The sequence below is a fragment of the Purpureocillium lilacinum genome (genome assembly GCF_023168085.1).
Source record: "Purpureocillium lilacinum CBS 284.36 DNA, scaffold_4, whole genome shotgun sequence".
Lineage (NCBI taxonomy): Eukaryota > Fungi > Ascomycota > Sordariomycetes > Hypocreales > Ophiocordycipitaceae > Purpureocillium > Purpureocillium lilacinum.
The window spans coordinates 2,458,540-2,477,307 of NW_027072114.1; the positions used below are offsets into that span (position 1 = coordinate 2,458,540).

The window sequence follows — 18,768 nt, forward strand, 5'->3', positions numbered from 1 at the left end:
CTCACCTAACAGCTTCGATTTTGGCAGCTCACCGCCGCATTCCAGTGGCACGATCATTCCGTCACGCGATTCTTACTATTCCTCCAACGCCACCACAGCTGTTGTTTCGCTACACCTCGTCAGTTCTGCTGAGCTTGCAAGCCAAGCGAACACGGCTTCGCAACTGCATTCTGCTCAGCTGGTCTAGTAAACCGCCGAGATCAAAACGCCTCCAAACGCCTTGTTGATGCCGGATATGGCATGGAAGCGGCATCCTGCCCGGTGAGGCTGCCGCGCCGCCGAGATGACTGCGGGATTCCACATGCACCCTACCGGGCCGAAAGTGACCCTCGCTGACCGCGGGTCAGTCAGCCGAGTGCATGTACGAGCCGCGTCCCGTCCACACACACGTCGAAGAGCAAGCAACTTGCACGTCTGGCTACGTAGCATTGCCTCCTCCAACGTTCGAGGCGGGCAGTTTGACAGCCGTACTACGAGGAGGAGGGGCCGTCTGCCGCCAACAACTGGCAGACCGGTTCCAGGCTGTTGGTCGCGTCCAGGCCCTTGCCGCCCCCCTGGGACCGTGCAGTCCTGCGATGCGAGCGCCTTGACAGCCGGGGAGACTCGCCCGGCCTGGTTCCTTACAGTAACACCTTTGGGGGGGGTTGCATTGTGCACCTGCATCCATGCCGGGAAGCGGCTTGGCTCGTGCGCGTCCGCTGCTATGCTTCCGAACATTTTTAGCTGGAGCATCACCACCCTGGTTCGAGCATGTGCCAGCTGGGCAAGCAGTTGAGTCAACCCACCAGTCTCCTGCTGTGTCCGTTGTTCCTTTGCTTAGAGATCGAAGACTTGCAGGTCACGCGCGTGGTGTCTCGGCCAGACCCTGAGCTGTCCGACCAAATCACTGGTGGATTTGCAGTGCACGTCGGACGCAGAGAGCCCGAAGTGCCGAGCCACCTTTGCCACTGTGGCTGGAGCAGATGCGCGGCGCCAAGCGTGCCTGAACCGAGATCTAAGGTGGCGCCCGTGATTTGAATTTTCGGCCCCAGCGGGTCTGGATTCTGGAACCGTGATCACGCGGCGCATCAGGCATCTCCCAGTACCCAGCGCCAGCGTTGACGTCGACGACGATGCCAGCCGGATTACATACGGAGCTGCGCCCCTCCGCCACAGGCTAGAGTTCGTCGGCGAATTTTTCTATGATTCTACGACCCGTTTGGCCGCGTGACGTGTGGCTCAACGCTCCGGATGCGGGACGGTCCAGCCCTTTCCCACCAGAAGCGATGCCAAATCCGCGGTCACTACGACTCCGTATACACGGCAGTCACATGACACTATTGACTCGACGGTCGTCTGTGTGGAATCTATTCTCATGACGGTCCCCGGGCGCTGTACGGGACAGTCACTCTGATGCCGCAAAGGGAGAAATGTCCGTTACGCAAGTAGCTTCCGGCTCACGCGGATCGCGGCGCTTCCAGCATCGTGAACAGTCCATCACACGCGGATGCGGCGAGCCAACTGTGGGAGCTTCGGCTTCAGCTTGATAGTGCCCTGCCCTCGCACGGTTACAGTCCCGCGGCACCCGGCAGTGCTTCGCCACTGCCTTGCATTATCGGAGACGCCCTCAATCACGCCCATGGTGTCTGTCCGATACACGCCCTTGATCATCAGTCACCTGGCTCGGGGTCTCATCTCCAGTCGTATGCGAGCACGGTCGCGCGTGCAAGAACCCAGAGACGGGGGCATTGTCCGGGCGCTGTACTGTCTCTTATTCCTCGACTCCCCACGCGTGTCGTACAGCGTACTGTACCTTGGTGCTCATGTTGGCTCGGCATAAAGACAATGCGTTGGTGATCGTGGCGCACTTGGCGCGGTATACTTCGCCCCAGCTCCCCGGACGAACCCACGAACCACATAGCTGCTTCGTATCCTATGGCCTTGTTTCGCCCCATGTGTGTTGGAGACCACAACGACAACCTAAAACGCATGCCACGTGGTAAGAGAGCAGCTATTTGGGCACTGCTGCGTTTCAATTCGGCCTCCGCTGCTATCGCTGCTGTTGTTACCCTGTGCCGTCGCGCCTGTCGCTGCTAGCGTTCCTGGTATTGCTGCTGCTACTGCTTGGAGATGTTCTTTTTCCGTGGTGGCCAAATAAAGAAGGGCAGATGTCCAAATCGCCCTACTAACTCCCCCGTCATTTTGTTCAGTGAGAGGAGAACGTCTGTCTGGGTGATCGTGAGGGCCAAGACGACATGCCAGCGGCGCACGGGGTCCTACCCTATATATATAAACCGTTGGACTGGAGCTCGGGCGAAATCATCGTAGGACCAACAAATCAGATGTCTTCATCTAAGGCTGAAACCCTGAAATCAATGTGGAGATGAGGCACCTCTACCATTGTGCGCTCGGCATTGTCGAACCCAGAGGAGCATGGTTTCCCCGTCGAATTGGTACGTGCGTCTGGTATCCGTCAATCATGGGGCGTGTGGTGTAAGTGAACCCACTGCATTGAACCCACCGGAGTCCGATGCCCTTGATTTAACACGCTGTATGATATGAACGCCAATGATTGTCATCTCTCCTTGCTCGACTTCGACTTTACGCCTCGAACACCTCCTGGCCGGTTGTCAATAGCAATGAGTTTTGTATGGTACAGCGGCGTCGTGTTCGTCGCCGTACTGACGGCGGCCCTCGTCCGTCGGGCGTCTTGTCGTTCACCCCCCTCACCTCCAGTTACGGGAAAGAAGAACACGGTACTATTCCTCACCGATTGCGCCCACGGCCTGTCTAAAGTCCACGTCGCGACGACACTCGCTTTGCTTCAGAAATATCCCTCGGTCGACATTCACTATGCATCCTTTCCGATGCTCAAAGGCGAACTCCAGCGCGTCTCCGACGCGGCGAATTCTAAAAGTGCAGAGGCGAGACCGATACAATGGCACGAACTACGTGGGCCAAGCTTCATCGCGGCAGCTATGCGAACTTGGGGCGATGCCACTGGGTTGATCGCGCCGCCGGGCGTCGCAGGGAGCGAGAAGCTTCTCAGGGACTTCGAGCTTGTCGCTTCGCCGTGGACTGCGGACGAGCTCTGGGATCTATATTGCCAGATGAAAGAGCTGATCGAGCGGATTGATCCGGCGGTCGTTGTCCTGGATAGCATGCTGCGTCCTGCCATGGACGTCTCGCGCAGCTTGAACAGGACAAGAGTGGTCCTGTCGCCCAATGCGCTGACCGACGTGCTGGCCGGGATGCAGCCTTGGGGAGCGCCGTTCTGGAAGTACCCGGCGTAAGTTCCAACCCAACTCCTGTACAGGAACGCCCAAGTGTAGGGGAAAGCACACTGACCCGAGGCGCATACGCCCAGCCTGGGCTCCGGGTTCCCCTTTCCGCTTCCGTGGCGGCTGGTCCTAGCGAATGTGTATCTCCAGCTTCGTCTCATATACGGCGTCGTCTTTTCGCCTGCCCTCGCTGCAAAGCGCAGGTTCCTATCCGACAAGGGAGTTCGTGATCCCATGCCACTCGTGGACGTGAAATTCCCCGAAGCCCCATGGATATCCATGGCTTTCCCCGAGGCCGGGCTTCCCTTGGACTTTATCCCATCGCACGTCATGCCTGTCGGTCCTATCGTCCTCGACGTTGCAACGGCCGACAAGCAAGACGAGGAACTCGCCTCGTGGTTGAAGAGGGCGCCGACGGTGCTGGTCAACCTTGGGAGCGCGGTCGAGTACGACGAGCGCATGGCGCGAGAGATGGCAGGTGCGCTGGCGACTGTGCTGGAATCTACCAACACCCAAGTGCTCTGGAAGCTTCAAAAGGCGTGCGAGTTCTCTGATGGTGCCCTCGAGCCGGTAGAGGAGCATATAAAGAGTGGACGGCTGCGAATCGAGAGCTGGCTGGACGTGGACCCCGTTTCGTTGTTGCAAACCGGCGACATCATTCTCTCCGTCCATCACGGCGGCGCAAACTGCTACCACGAAGCCATCCTGTCGGTCGTTCCCAGCCCACCATGACAATGTTTGGTCGTTTGACTGACACACGCAGCAGCACCGGCGTACCCCAGGTTATCCTGCCCTTGTGGGTAGACTTGTACAACTTTGCGCAAATCGCGGAATATCTCGGTGTTGGCATCTGGCCGGGGAAAGACACGGCTCCGATGTGGTACGCGGAAGTGCTGAGCGACGGGTTCGTGCGGGCTTTGACTGGGGAGAGCAGCGTGGCCATGAAGAAGAGGGCCAGAGAGCTGGAAGCGGTTGCGCGACGATACGGAGGTCAGCGGGCGGCTGCCGAGAAAATTGCAAGCATGGCCGCAAGTGGCCGTGAATGCTGACCAGGTGGGCCAACAGAGGTTGCTGGTCATACATGATATATATATCTCATCAACTCCACTCGATCGGGCGCGACGATGCAAGCCGTCTCATTACAGTGTGGTGCCTGCGCCGCTCAACGTGTCTCCCCGGCGGCGCAGGCGCGGGAGCCGACCCCTGCCGCACCATGGACCACGTGAAGCTCGTATACAACGGCGTGTTCTTGCGGGATTTTGAGGTTTAAATGAGGGGTTCACGGGCGAAGGCCAAATGTCAACAACAGAGGTTGGTAACGTTTGTTGGCCGTCTTTGTGCCTCAAGCACTAGCCGCGATTTGGGATGCCGGTCGACAGAACGGAAGAAAGTACTGTACCCACCAGCCAGATGAAGGGAACCTGCAATCTCGTACTTCGTACTCCGTAGATGTCATGTGGAAACATTCATGTACGAAGCACAAAGTACCTTCCAGTACATGCACGAAACGAAGCCGGGCTTCAAAGCGCATGCAAGGGCTCGGCGGCAGAGAGTGATACCGTGGGATTGTATCCGCCGTCGTGCAATTGCCCAAAGGGGACAGAGCCTGAGCTGACTGTCTTGCACCAGCTGTCGAGGCACGCGGGCGGCACGCGACGAGGCACGGCGAAACAAGGTTGAACAGGGTCCACCAGTCGCATGGCCAGATGCAACCGTCAGGGTCGCCATGACATCAAGGAGACAGGCAGGGGGAGGCCCTCAGCCCCATGCAGTACAACGGCGGTTGAGAGGTTCACAGCTCAGCGCGTTGTGCAACAGCCGTGTCTGACCCAACGATGCTGTGCTACCGGATGCGAGCCGCGACGGAGCAATGTCCGCCCTGTTGCATGTGGCCCAGCCATAAAGTTGAGTTGACGACTTGACGAGCTGCATGGACCGGGGGGGGGGGGGGGCAGGGCCGACGCGTGGCGAGCGAGGGAAGCGGCCGCGCGATGGACAGCGGCCGCGCCTTGTCCGATTCGCATGGCCATGACAAGAGCCATTTCATGCTGTGGGCAAAATCTGAGGAAAGCTTGCACATACCTCGCCTTGCCAAATGCGGTAAAAGTAACGCTGCACTGCCCTGGTGGCTACGGCGGCCATGCCACATGACAATGGTGGGCTTGGGCGGCATGTTTTCGCCAGAAAGCCACTGCATTCAAGGCAATGATTCTGCCCTGCAAGCGGCTTACTGGATTGAGAAAGAAAAAAGTCTCTCAGCCCCGGGCGCAGTTCCATCGCTGGCTGTTGTGGGTAGAAAGGCTAATTACAAGCACTGGGCGATGATTCCAGACTGGACTGGCCGTTCGGGGAAAAAAAAATTCTCAGTTCGCCTGGCAGCAAGAGCAGGTGGATTGATCGGGGGGCAGTGGAAGAGGGCAAAGAAAAAAAAAAAGCTAAACTCACGAAATGCCTCACGTTGACGTTTGCCGCCGTTGGAGGGAATGGGAGGCCGCCTCGAGACGTCGAACAGCCGATATTGGCTGAATGACAAGCGAGGAATGAGGGTGGATGGATCGATGGGAGGCGGCGGCGGCGGCGGCGGACGGCAAGGGAGGGACGGGATGGATGGACCCGCGGACGCCGATGACGCTGGCCCGCGTGCTGACGGTGAGATTCATGTTCCTCTTCTCTTCTGTTGCAGCGCCGCGCAGCTGATGGATGACAACCAACAGAGCCCCGTTGGCAGGCCCGCGTCCGTCCCGGAAGCCAGCCGAAGCGGCGACCCCTATCGGCCCAATGGGCGCCGCTGATCTGTGGCCCTTCTCAGCGCAGTGCCGGCCAGGTTCCCCAGGCCCGGCCTGCCAAGTCCCGTCAACGTATATCGCTCATACCGTCAAGCTCTCGCGCCTTCAACCTCGATACCTCGAAATTGTTATAGGAGACAACCGCGCACCGCCCGCCTCGGTCGTGTGTCCTGCTTTCGTCTTCGCTTGCCCCCCCTCCCTCCTTGACTGCCTGGCACTTCTGTACACGGTCTCTGGTTTCTGTACCGTCGTGTACTTGCCGTCCTCGTACTACCCGACGGTCAGCTCAGACGAGGCAATTTCACGACATGGACCCCCCATCCAAACCTAGCTAGCCACCGCCATCAACTGTCGCTGTGCCTGCCCGCATAGCCCGCCTGCCCGGCGTCCAGCTTGCAACCTTGCCTGCGCTCCTCGTGGCCTTTGCTGTTGTTGGTTGGTCTGTGATGTGGCCACCGCAGTATGACCGCCCTCCGTGACCGCATGTGATGCCCATTTTCAGCGCAACGCAAATGGCGGCTCCATCAGCCGTCGCAGGCTGCGCCCGCGAGCCGGTGGTGAAACTAGGTCGTGGCCTTCCCGCGCTGCCTCTCAGGATATAAGAGCCCTCCCCCAGGGCCGATCGACTCTTTCGTAGACGCATTTGGTTCTGCTCAGTTCTGCTCGCCTCCCGGGTCGTCCCCCGTTCCCCTGCTCGGCCCTCCCCCTTTTCCCCTTGTCACTCTCCATCTCTGCAACTCTCGCCATCATGTCTTCCGAGAAGGCTGTAGAGGCGCAGGCGGCTGAGCGAGTCCGCTGGGGCGACGAGGAGCAAGCCCGCGGTCGTCGCGACTCCCGCTCGCGTCCGCAGAGCCGGAGCGGCTCGCGAGAGTCCCTGGCGATCCGCAGCATTCACTCCAGGGGCCAGGTCGACCCTTCGCTGACGCTACCCATTCAGTACCGCACGGTGTAAGTCAATGGCCGGCGCAGGAGAACCTGATACTCAAGTGACTCGTCGCTGATGCTGCTCGATAGCTCCTTCCAGATCGAGGAATCCAAGGCCAAGGACCGAGTTGAAGCCATCAAAGCAGCCAGCTCCGCTGCCAAGGGTACGTCGACGAGTATAACCAACACATAAGCCGGGGGTTGAAATTGACAAGGCTCTAGACCTGAGTGATCTTGAGTGGCACACAATCACCCCTGACGAGGTGGCCAAGCGGCTCACGACCACTCCGTCCTCTGGCCTTTCCCGTGACCAGGTCCAGCGTAGGCAGCAGGAGTACGGCAGGAACGCGCCGTCGCCACCCAAGACAAACCGCGCCTGGACCATCTTTGGCTACTTTTTCAAGGGCTTCGGTGGCATTCTTCTCGTGGGCAGTATTCTCGTGTTCGTGTCATGGAAGCCACTCGGCGAGCCTGCGCCAGCTCTGGCCAACCTGGTATGTCTACTGCACTTGATTCTTGTACTCGACGACGGGAGCCTAACACTCGAGTGACAGGCTCTTGCTATCGTCCTCCTCGCCGTCTTCTTCATCCAGGCCGCTTTTGCCATGTTCCAGGACTGGTCCACCTCCCGCGTAATGGCGTCCATCAAGGACATGCTCCCCGAGCAGTGCCAGGTCATCCGAGACAACAACGTCGTCAGCGTCCCTGCCGAAGAGCTTGTTCCGGGTGATGTCGTGCATATCAAATCTGGAAACAAGCTCCCGGCCGACGTTCGATTTATTCAAATTTCCTCGGACGCCAAGTTTGACCGCTCGGTGCTCACGGGAGAATCGCGACCTGTGCCGGCCACAGTCAAGAATACCGATGTGAACTATCTGGAGACGCACAATATCGGCCTTCAGGGCACGCACTGCATCATCGGCTCCGGTGTCGGTATCGTTGTGGCCACTGGCGACCGCACGGTTTTCGGCCGCATCGCTGTGCTCACGAGCGAGCCCAAGACCAAGATGACGACCTTGGAGCGGGAGGTCCTGTACTTTGTTCTCTTCATCTGCGCCATCATGTTCACCATGATTGTTGTGGTCCTGATCGTTTGGTACGTTCCCCCATCCTCTTCAGCTACTAATTCAGCTGGGCATCAGCTAATACGGAGGATGAAAATAGGGGCGCTTGGCTGCGTCGTGACCACCCCGATTTCATCTCCGTGTCCGCACTCATCGTGAGCTGTGTCAGTGTCGCCGTCGCATTCATCCCCGAGGGTCTTCCTATTGCCATTACTGCCGGCCTCACCATCACCGCCAACATGATGAAGAAGAACATGATTCTCTGCAAGTCCCTCAAGACCGTCGAGACGCTTGGCTCCGTCTCCGTCATCTGCTCTGACAAGACGGGAACACTCACCCAGGGCAAAATGACCCTGACGGACTGCTCGATCGGGACCAACAACATGACCGTAAAGGATCTTCAGGAGAAGATGGCGTCGAGTGAGAAGGCTGGCGCGCTCGGCCCCTTTGGCCAGCTTGGCGCGCTTGCCGCTCTCTGCAACGCCGCTGAGCTGGACGCCGCTCAGGCTGACGTCTCCATCGACAAGAGAAACATCTTTGGCGATGCGACGGATACTGCGGTGCTGCGCTTCTCTGAGTCGCTGTCCGCCGGCAACGTCGGCTACTTCCGCGGCTGCTGGCAGCGTGTGTTTGAGCTCGCCTTCAACAGCAAGAACAAGTTCATGATTCGATGCTTCAACATTTCTCGCAGGGAGGCGCTCCAGAACACTCTACACGCTGATGCAGCGGCCAGCTTCAGCGACTCTGATCTGTATGATTTCCCACAAATTGGTTGCCATTTCGGCCATTACTGACGCGCATGCAGGCTTTTGACCATGAAGGGTGCCCCTGACGTTCTCCTTGGCCGGTGCACGCAATATCTCACTCCTTCTGGTGTGCTTGCCGACATTGACGAGCACGTGGCGGCGACTCTCGAGCATGTCAAGAACATCTACTCCTCTCAGGGCAAGCGATGCCTGCTGCTGGCGAGGAAGGTCATCCCGGCCGACATGGTCAAGGCAGTTCCGGAGACGGTCGAGTATGAGCAGGAGATGATGGTGCATGCCAAGACCGGCCTGACCCTCGTTGGCTTGGTTGCTATCGTCGACCCCCTGCGCCCTGAGATTCGTGACGTCGTTTCCACGCTTCGTGGAGCTGGCATCCGTATCGCCATGGTGAGATTCTCGTGTGCCCGCTCCTCAGAACGCTTGCTCTAACACACTCCAGGTCACGGGTGACTTTGCCCTGACTGCGCTGGCCATCTCTCGGGAGGCCGGCATCGTCACCTGCGTAAATGTCGACGGCGTTGCCAACCTCGAGCGATACTCCGACACCGGCTCCGGCTCCGGCTCCGATGAGGCCGACGAGCTCAAGGACAAGTCTTCGCCATTCACTCGGGGCGCCATCGTCATCAGCGGGCCTGAGCTCACGACTCTCAACGAGAACCAGTGGCGCCTGCTGACCGAGTACGAGGAGATTGTCTTTGCGCGCACGACTCCTGAGCAGAAGCTTCGCATCGTGCGTGAGTTCCAGAACAACAACGTCGTGGCTATGACTGGTGATGGTGTCAACGATGCGCCGTCGCTGAAGGCCGCCGATGTGGGTATCTCGATGGGCAGCGGGTCAGACATTGCCATGGAGGCGGCCGACATGGTGCTCCTGGACACGTTCTCGTCGGTCGTCATCGCGGTGCAGTACGGCCGTGTGGTTTTCGACAACTTGAAGAAGGTAAAGAGCCCCAGACATTGGCGACTTGGGCTGGCAGTCGACTAACACGCTCTAGGTCATTGCCTACCTGCTTCCCGCTGGAAGTTTCTCAGAGTTCTGGCCCGTCATCACCAACGTTGTCTTTGGTCTTCCCCAGATTCTGTCTTCTTTCCTCATGATCGTCATCTGGTATGTGAACACTGCCAAAAAGTGCAAGTAGAGAGACCTTTACTGACGACGAGGGTTGTAGCTGCTTCACTGACTGCGCTGCCGCCACCGTTCTGTCCTTCGAGAAGCCCGAGGCCGACGTCCTCCTGCGCCGCCCCCGCAACGTCAAGAAGGACCGCCTCGTCAACTGGCAGCTGATCTTCCAGGCGTACGGCATCATCGGCATGACCGAGACCATCACCTCGTTCGCCATGTCGTACTGGTACCTGCAGCGCAGCGGCATCCTCTTCAAGGACTTGTGGTTCGGCTTCGGTGTCGTTCCCAGCTACGTCGACCCGGACTACTACAACCAGAAGCTCACCGAGGCGTCGTCCATTTACTTTGTCAACCTGGTGGTCATGCAGTGGTTCAACCTCATGGCGACGCGCACTCGCCGCCTCAGCATCTTCCAGCACCCGCCGCTGTTCAACAAGGAGACGCAGAACCTGTACCTGTTCCCGTCGATCCTGTTCGCGCTGGCCATGGCGTTCCTATGGCTGTACCCGCCCGCCATCCAAGAGGTTATTGTCACTTCGGCGGTGCCCGTCGAATACTGGTTCCTGCCGTTTGCTTTTGGTATCTACATTATCCTGATTGATGAGGCGAGAAGATTCTGGGTGAGGAAATACCCCAAGGGCTGGGTCGCCAGAGCGGCTTGGTAGCCGTCTCGAGGCTCCGTCGCGTCTGGATCCATGTTCTGTTGTTCAAATGTATCTACTGTAAAGGACCAATGGCCTGCTCGGGCCATTGAGATTGAAACTTACTTTCTTACCAAACACAAGTCTAATGCGGGCCTCAGTGTGGTGCTAAAATGTTCATGGTGGTCGTGCAACGAGCTGACAAGTCCCAACAAGGCAGACTGCGTGATCTCGATTGCGCGTCTTCTACATGATGCTGAAGGGCAGCGACATGGATCGTCGTGACTTCAAGTCTCTCATGAAGAACTGCACCATTGCTCAATGAAAACATGTTCAACCGTCAAAGCGCACACGCAGCAAATGATGATCCTTGTCGGTCGGGGCGCTGTGTGCCTGACAGTGTTGCCAAAAATAGCGCAACGGGACAGACAAGCCGCATAGCTTTCCTGTTTGGTGTGGTCAGCCCTGCCGCTCTGCAGACCATCTTCATGAGCCGCCTCCGCAATTACTTGTGCCTGAAATGAGGCTAAGGGCTTTGGCCCACCGGATTTGCAGAGCGGCTCTCAGCTTCTCCCCGTTCTTGGGCAACTGATCTACGGGTGGCCGGGGTCGTCGGACAAGCCATAAGCCCGCATTACCCTTTCGCCGCCCGGCGCGCTGCCCATCACCACCGCGACGTCGGGACAATCGCACGGCAAGATTATCTTATTATTTTCGACCGTTTTTCGTCCGAAGCTCAGGGGCACGATGGCAGTGTCGCGTGCTCTGTTGCCTCGATTCTGGTTGAACGGCTGAAGCCCCCCTGCAGCTGCTTGTTTATAATTAGTCGTTAAACGGGCAATATATAAAGGCACCGGCTGCAGCTCCCACGATGATCAGTGCTGAAAGAAGGTCATCCTGATACATCCGTTCAAAGAAATACCACGCGGTGATCATGAAGCTGTCTGCCCTTTTCGTCTTGGCGGCGAGCTCGCTCGCGCTCGCCGATGACCCGAGCAAGTGCAAGGCCGCCGAGAAGAAGGACGCCGCCAACTTCGTCCTCGTCGACCAGGGCGTCAACAAGCACCTTGCGCCGCTGTCCAAGATCTTCACCAACGCCAAGAAGAGGGCCAACGTGTCGGACGTCTTCAACGATGGCAACCACAAGATGGCCGGCTCCGCGACCAAGCTGTCGTGGGAGAAGACCAAGGACTACAACGACATGGACACCAACAAGTGGGTGCCGCAGGGCATCTCCTCGACGGCCGACGCCCTCGAGGTGGGCACCTACGACGGCAAGGACGGCTGGCTGGTGAGCTGGTACAGCGACTCGACCAAGCAGGTGCGCATCAGCTTCGTCGACAAGAAGACGAACAAGTATCGCAACGCACTGCTCGTGTACCCCTCCGCCGATGACGACTTCAAGGGCGTTGGCATCCACGCCGGCGGCATCATGTGGTACGGCGACACGCTGTGGGTCGTCGACACTTCCAACGGCATCCGCGTCTTCGACATGAGCAACATCTGGGAGGTCGGCTCCGGCGACAAGGTCGGCAAGGTCAGCGCTGGCAAGTACTCTGCTGCAGGCTACAAATACGTCATTCCCCAGAAGAGGTAACTCATCCCGTAACATGAGCCACGTGTGCTCCATCTTTGTCGCCACGATGCTAACATGTTGTTGTGTAGCTGGTACAAGTGGACTCCCAAGTTCGAGTTCCGCTTCTCGTACATCGCCCTCGACCGCACCGCGTCTCCCGACCGCCTCATGGTTGGCGAGTACCAGAAGGAGGACGCCAAGCCCAAGCGTCTGGTCCAGTACGAGCTCGACGCCAGCACCCGCGGCCTGAAGACCGGAGCCGACAAGAAGACGGCCAAGGCCGTGTGGGCGTCGTGCGTCAACATCCTGCGCATCCAGGGCGCCGTCCAGGCCGACAAGAAGATCTACATCTCTCGCAGCAACGGCGCCAAGGCTGGCGATCTCTGGGGCTGGATTCCCGGCAAGGGCGCGCGCAACAATGCCGGCATGCTGCCGACCAGCCCAGAGGACCTGAGCTACGACAAGAGGGGCAAGAAGCTCTACGGCCTCACCGAGGCTGCTGGCAAGCGCTACATCCTCACGCTTGACACCTCCAAGGTCAAGTTCCCTTAAAGATTGAGTCGATCTTCGACGGTTCATCTCTTTGTATATATATAAGTGTGGTCGACTCATTGCCAGGAGTAAGTACATAATTGGCATCATGGTATTAGAATAGGCAAAATTTTCCTTCTTGTGGCCAATGCGCCGTGTATAATGGACGTCAGTTTGGTGAACTATTGCCCGTCGAATGTGAGGGCGACTGCTGTGCCCAGTCGTCGACGTATGTGCTCGTCAAAATGACCCCAACTCCAGCGATGTATTGTGCAAAGAGCTGGGCCTGCGCAAGCGCCGACCGGGGGACCGGATGATCCTCCCAACATCAGTTCGAAGTTGAAGTGCTCCCTCACCTTACCTCTCGGTCGGCTTGCCAAGTCAAGACGTATCGGGAACATCGTATTCGGTCCAGTCGTGTTTGTGACTGCCGTGTTGGGCGTCTTATTTTTAAGCTTGACCTGTCCTGACACACAACACTCGGTATCATATGGGACCAAGGTTAAGCCTTGTCACTAGACGGCTGCCGACGCCATGCGACTCGTCTCGTCGGTGGCGAAAAGGTGCTTTGACCAGCACGGAGCAAGATCACATCTCGCGCAAACCTACTCCGTACGCATACGTAATACAGGAGAGCGACGGTAAAAGACTGAAACGCTGCCAGCGCGGGCTGATAGCCTAGCGCAGGGGCGCACAGGCCGCAGCTGGATTGCCTCTAGCACCGGTCACCAAGCTTCAGTCCACTTCGTGTGTATAAGAGCGTCCAGCAGCTACTGGCAGGCTTGAAGGGAAATCAAGGCTTGAGGGAGCCTGTTGGTACATGGGATGTATTGTATTCTTCACAGTAGATGTACATAGCATACACTTGGTACACTGCCAAGCCTCCTCCATGACGTCCGCCTACGCCTTGCCCGTGATCCAATCCCTCTCCTTGTTCCTGGACAAGCCCGCCGTACCCGTGACAGGTAGGCCGCGCCTCTTGAGCTCTTCCTCAATCACCTTCCAGCGGCCCACAACCGTCTCCTTCTCAATGGCGCGAATCTTGTGGCTATGCACCTTGACGTTGGAGAGGCGCTGCAAGTCATCCCGCCGGCTTAGCAACTGCGTCAGCTTCTGCGGCTTGGGCTCCTTCGCAGCGAGTGTGAGGATATGCTTGACGGTCGTGGCCGCGGCGAGCTTGGCGTCGGGGACGAGGTTGCCCGTAAGCTGGTAGAGACGCTTCCGAACCTGGACTGCGTGTCAGCATTGTATTCGCGCGCGAAGATGTAGGCGTGCGGGAGGCATACAGCAAACTTGGCTTGCTCGTCGAGCGCGATGCTCTTCCACGCAGGGTCCCATGCCTTGACAAGCTCCTTGGCCTCGTCAAGGGTCACTCTCTCCGGCGTGTCGACTTCTTCCAGCTCGGCCGTCAGGCCCTGGGAGAGCGATGCGGCGTCGCCGTTGAGCGAAGCCTTGCCATCCTGCACCTGGATCTCGACCGCCAGCGTGCTATCCAACGCGCTTCGGTCACCCTCGTTCCACTTCTTGGTCGCCCAATCTGCAAACACGCCCGATTCTTGTAGCGCGAGCAGCTCAACGACTGCCCTTCTCAGGTAGACCTCCACAATCTCTTTGTCTGCCACCTTTGCAACGTTGCCAAAAGCGTCAAACTCGCTCTCCGCGCCCCAATGGCCGGGCTGGTCCCACCACGTCGTGATGGTGCTAATCTCCTCGAGGCCCTCGGCATCGGTTGCCGGCACGTAGGTAGGGTCCGACGACTTCAATTGCGATTCGGGTGTCGCTTCCGTACGCTTCGGCGGCAAGGTCAGGCGCGAGGCCAGAATCTGAGCGGGGGTCCGGTCGGGGTGAGGCTGGTACTCGAGAGCTTCTTCCGGCAGGTTTGAAGACTCCTCAGGCTCTGGTCTCTGTGTGTATGGATCTTCCGGGCCTGGCGCCTCGCCCTTCCACAGCTTCCCTCGCACCCATTCCGTGTTCTTTCCTCGAGCGACGCACGTGGTCGAGATGGCGCGTGCAGCGGCGAATGATGGTCGGGCAGGGCTAGCCGACGAGGGAGCAAGATTCAAGGGCAAGGCCTTGAGCCCCGAGACTCGTGGTATTCGTGGCATTTCGTGAATTCTGTTGAGCGCGACAGCACTCGTGACGTTGAAGGGTCGACGGGTTGAAGCCGCTCGCGATGGGCAACTTTTTTGGTGCCGGGCACAGGGGACCAACCAGAATCCGTGAGGCGGCGCCGGACCCACTTTCAGCGGCAGCCGCCTGCTGTGACCACCGCCGCCAGCTCGAGGCTCAATCGCGGGTCGTGGAGCGTCCCTTCCTGACGAAGCCACTGCAACTCCCTTCAATCTGTCCTGACTTCCACCTCTGCGCGCGCGCGCATGCCGAATAGCCTGTCGCGATGGCGCGGCTACACATTCTCGCGCTGCTCATAGCGGCCTTGGTCGCCTTAGCATCTGCGAGCTGTGCGTTTCCTCAACCTGCTTGATTGCGCGTCGCAGTCACGATTGCTGACCTCCCACAGCTGCACCGACCTTCTGCAAATGCACCTGCTTCAAGAACAGCACCATCATTCCCTTAGGGCCAAAAAGCGGCGACTCCTCATCTCCGTCCTCTCTTCGCCGATCAATATCCCTGAGCTCCTTGCTGGGCCCGCGACTCGCCGTCGACACCAACCCCTCTGCTCCCGCAGGCAACACTCGGCGGTCGGCATCATCATCCTGCTCCGAGTGCACCAAGGCGTTCTGCCTCAGCCAGGGCATCAGCTTCTGCAAAGACGCCAAGGAGGAGAATGTCGTGACTATGTGTTTTCAGCGGGACAGCAACAAGGACAAGATCATCGTATGGGGCTTCATCCTTGGGACAAGTGGGCTCCTGGGCTGGTCGGCGTTCAAACGTGTCATTGAGTGGCGAGAAGGCAGGGCCATGGGTCGGCAAGATATCAGTTATGCCCCAGTAACGAGCGGTGGGCAATAGCATGCGACTACCTGGCGGTCCAGAGCATGTATTCACGGCGCAACGGAATCATTTCCATTTCTCTTGAACTTTGCCTGTCCGGCCCGCAGAGGGCGTCCGGCATACCATCTGATTGCCCGCAATGACAAGCTTCCCGCGCTTGACCCTAACTTTTATACCCCGTCGCAAAACCAGCCAGGCAGCATCTGCGGCGCCCCTCAAACAGTCATCGCTCGTCGACACGACACTATACTAGCTCTCGGAAAGATCCGGGCCTCAATATTGTCACACAGCAGCCGATGTGGAAACCTAGTCCTCCTCCAGCATGCTCACTTTGGCATCCTCGCCAGCGCCGGAGCTGCCGTTGATGGCGCGCCGGGCGCGGATAGCCGCGGCCAAGTCCTCCAGCACAGTCACGGTGTCCTCCCAGTTGATGCACGCGTCCGTGATGCTGACACCGCGCTTCAAGCCAGACGGACCCTCGGCAGGCACCTTTTGGTTACCCTCGTGGATGTTTGACTCGATCATCACGCCAATGATGGAGCGCTCACCCTCGCGCAGTTGGTCGGCAATAACCTTGGCAACCTTGGGCTGATTGTTGTGGTTCTTTTGCGAGTTGCCTGGCACAAGTTAGCCTCTGTGAGATCGAATGGTCGAGCATGACAGATTTACCATGGGAGCAGTCGATCATGATGGCCTGCTTCTGGCCCTTGTCCGTCAGCGTCTTCTTGGCGGCCTGGACGCTCTCCTTGTCGAAGTTGGGGCCCTTGGTTCCTCCGCGAAGAATGACGAAACCGTGCTCATTGCCCTTGGTGCGCGTGATAGCAGCCAAACCCTGCTTGGTCACACCCATGAAGTGGTGCTTGGAAGCCGCAGCCCCGATGGCGTCAATGGCAACGCCGAGATTGCCGTCGGTGCCGTTCTTGAAGCCGACCGGGAAGGATAGGCCGGAAGCAAGCTCGCGATGCAACTGAGACTCCGTGGTCCTCGCACCGATAGCGCCGACTGAGATGCAGTCGGCAAGGAACTGTGGGGAGATGGTGTCGAGCATCTCACTGGCAATGGGCATCCCGTTGGAGGTGAGGTCGACGAACATCTGGCGCGACACTCTCAGGCCCTTGTTGATCTGGAAGGACGAGTCGATGTCGGGGTCGTTGATGAGGCCTTTCCAGCCAACTGTCGTGCGAGGCTTCTCGAGGTAGGCGCGCATGATAATGCACAGATCGTCGGACAGCTTGTCAGACAGCTGCTTTAGCCGGGCGGCATACTCGTGGGCGGCGGCCGGATCGTGGATGGAGCAGGGGCCAACGACGACCAGTAGCCTGTCGTTGCGTCCCATGACGATATCTGCGGCATCGTTGCGGCCCTTGACGACGGTCGTGATGGCCTTCTCGGTCATGGGAATCTCGGAGGTGAGCAGAGCAGGGGGGATCAAGGGATCCTGGCCGAGCACTGCCTTGTCTGTCAGCGCGTCTGCTCGGACGACTGGCGCTCTGCGAATCACAGCCATTGTGCATCCAAAGAATCATGGAGGGGCGGGAAACGGCTCGAGGCGAGGTTGAGAGGTTCGACGCAGCTTCATTTGTACAGCCGGGCACCGGCGGCCGGTAACATGTCGCAGGGCGATACGACGGCCCGTGCCGAATCGGTGCGTTGTCGCACAACGCACTCGGCGAACACGTCTCACAATGGAATGATTTGGAAGGAGCGGACTAACCTCTCGTGTCGTCCGCGGCGAGCGGAAGCATGTCAAGTCCGGGCATTGCGTCTGTATTGCAGAGATGGCGGGATGCGTAGAAGGCGGTGGCCGGTGGGATGAGGGAGGGAGGGGCTCGATGTCTTGAAATGCAGTCACAAGTGGTAATGCACCCTGCAACGCAAGCTTCCGCGGAGGGGTTGGGTATAGGGCCAGGGATGTCGCCGGGCAGTTAATGGACGATGATGGTTGGAGAATATGGACCGCGCAGAATGCTAGGACTGCACTTCTGCTGCGAGGTTTTAATGGTGGTCTCAATGAGTCAGAAGCAAACACATTCTCCCGAGTCGCACAACGGGTCGCCCAGGGCAAAAAAATCAGAGATCGGAACTGCCTCGGAGGGACCCCACCAAGAGCTCCCTCCGTTCCACGGCCGCCAGACTGCGCAGTACGTCACAGGCGGCCACTAGAATTGAAAATGGGTCCCGCTCAATTGGCTCGAGAGGCCAAACTGCAAAAGCGATTTTTATTGCGGGAGGAAATCGCCATTGACCGCCGCATGATACTTTCGTGTCGCGGGCTGCCGCCAGCGATAATTCCCCCGCAATATCGTGGCCAATGTGCCGCCGCTGTGCCGCCGCTGGGGAGTCAATGGGAAGCCTGGACGTGGCCTGAGGGGGAGGGGCATTTCCGAGCTCGGCCGTCACCGAACTCGAGCCATCGCGTCGACCGCCATTTGCAGCTGCAGACGCCGTCCGTAGCTCGCCAATGGCACCAGGATGCCGCCGCCATCATTCGGCGCAAACCCGTAGCATCCAGGCAAGGGATACTGCGACTGTTTGCTGACGTGGCGTTCCGTGCGTTTGCCATGGACTCGAATCTGCGTTGCGCGATGTGGCGGCGCGGGCGTTGCTGTGCCAGACGTGGACGGGATGTAGGCCAAGCTGTCTCCCTGTCGCCATTCCTCCGACGACTGCGGCGCGAGCAAACAATCGAGGAAACATTGGAAATCGTTCGTGAACTCCTCGGCCAAGCCGGTGGGATAAAGGAGTGCGGGACTGGAGAAGACGGGTATCCCGGCAGACAACAGGACCCAGCCACGCGGTGACGCGGACCGCTCGCGATTCCTTTGATGGTGCTGATGATGGAGGAGGTTCGACACGTCAGGACAAGGTCTCGCATGAAATATAGCGTCATAGAATCGCCGCGGACACTTTGGAAGACCCAGAGACGAACAACTTGAAGGCCAGCCGCGTCATGTTGAAACAGCCCGTCCATCTCGCCTAAAGTGCTTCCTAACTCGCTACATTCTAGTAGCCGTCGCCCGCCCACATTGCACGTGTCGGGTTCTTGAAGCAGTCGTGAAACCACCGAGACAGAGAGATCGTCCCCGCAAGAAAGAATGAAGCAGCACCGGGAAACGCCGTCAGTTGCTGGCGGCGACCATCACA

The 18,768-nt window shown here is 58.7% G+C and overlaps 5 protein-coding genes across 5 annotated transcripts; 3 read left to right on the forward strand and 2 right to left on the reverse strand.

Annotated features, from left to right (window-relative positions):
• Nucleotides 1-2,957: 2,957 nt before the first annotated feature.
• Nucleotides 2,958-4,530, forward strand: PLICBS_005927 (uncharacterized protein; the record flags this gene model as incomplete). The annotated part of the gene is made up of 4 exons (XM_065600822.1): nucleotides 2,958-3,268; nucleotides 3,347-3,967; nucleotides 4,024-4,250; nucleotides 4,448-4,530. 4 exons carry the CDS (start codon nucleotides 2,958-2,960, stop codon nucleotides 4,528-4,530), a joined length of 1,242 nt encoding a protein of 413 aa, XP_065456894.1.
• A 2,264-nt stretch (nucleotides 4,531-6,794) lies between these two features.
• Nucleotides 6,795-10,589, forward strand: PLICBS_005928 (uncharacterized protein; the record flags this gene model as incomplete). The annotated part of the gene is made up of 9 exons (XM_018319661.2): nucleotides 6,795-6,994; nucleotides 7,061-7,134; nucleotides 7,193-7,464; nucleotides 7,525-8,066; nucleotides 8,135-8,785; nucleotides 8,840-9,188; nucleotides 9,241-9,741; nucleotides 9,797-9,909; nucleotides 9,971-10,589. The coding sequence occupies 9 exons, from the start codon at nucleotides 6,795-6,797 to the stop codon at nucleotides 10,587-10,589; spliced, it is 3,321 nt and encodes a 1,106-aa protein (XP_018182135.2).
• A 910-nt stretch (nucleotides 10,590-11,499) lies between these two features.
• PLICBS_005929 (uncharacterized protein) lies at nucleotides 11,500-12,693 on the forward strand (the record flags this gene model as incomplete). Its single annotated transcript, XM_018319662.2, has 2 exons — nucleotides 11,500-12,158; nucleotides 12,231-12,693. 2 exons carry the CDS (start codon nucleotides 11,500-11,502, stop codon nucleotides 12,691-12,693), a joined length of 1,122 nt encoding a protein of 373 aa, XP_018182136.1.
• An 879-nt stretch (nucleotides 12,694-13,572) lies between these two features.
• On the reverse strand, nucleotides 13,573-14,777 carry PLICBS_005930 (uncharacterized protein; the record flags this gene model as incomplete). The annotated part of the gene is made up of 2 exons (XM_018319663.2): nucleotides 13,573-13,899; nucleotides 13,959-14,777. The coding sequence occupies 2 exons, from the start codon at nucleotides 14,775-14,777 to the stop codon at nucleotides 13,573-13,575; spliced, it is 1,146 nt and encodes a 381-aa protein (XP_018182137.2).
• A 1,153-nt stretch (nucleotides 14,778-15,930) lies between these two features.
• On the reverse strand, nucleotides 15,931-17,384 carry PLICBS_005931 (3-deoxy-7-phosphoheptulonate synthase; the record flags this gene model as incomplete). The annotated part of the gene is made up of 3 exons (XM_018319664.2): nucleotides 15,931-16,241; nucleotides 16,294-17,073; nucleotides 17,339-17,384. 3 exons carry the CDS (start codon nucleotides 17,382-17,384, stop codon nucleotides 15,931-15,933), a joined length of 1,137 nt encoding a protein of 378 aa, XP_018182138.2.
• Nucleotides 17,385-18,768: the final 1,384 nt, after the last annotated feature.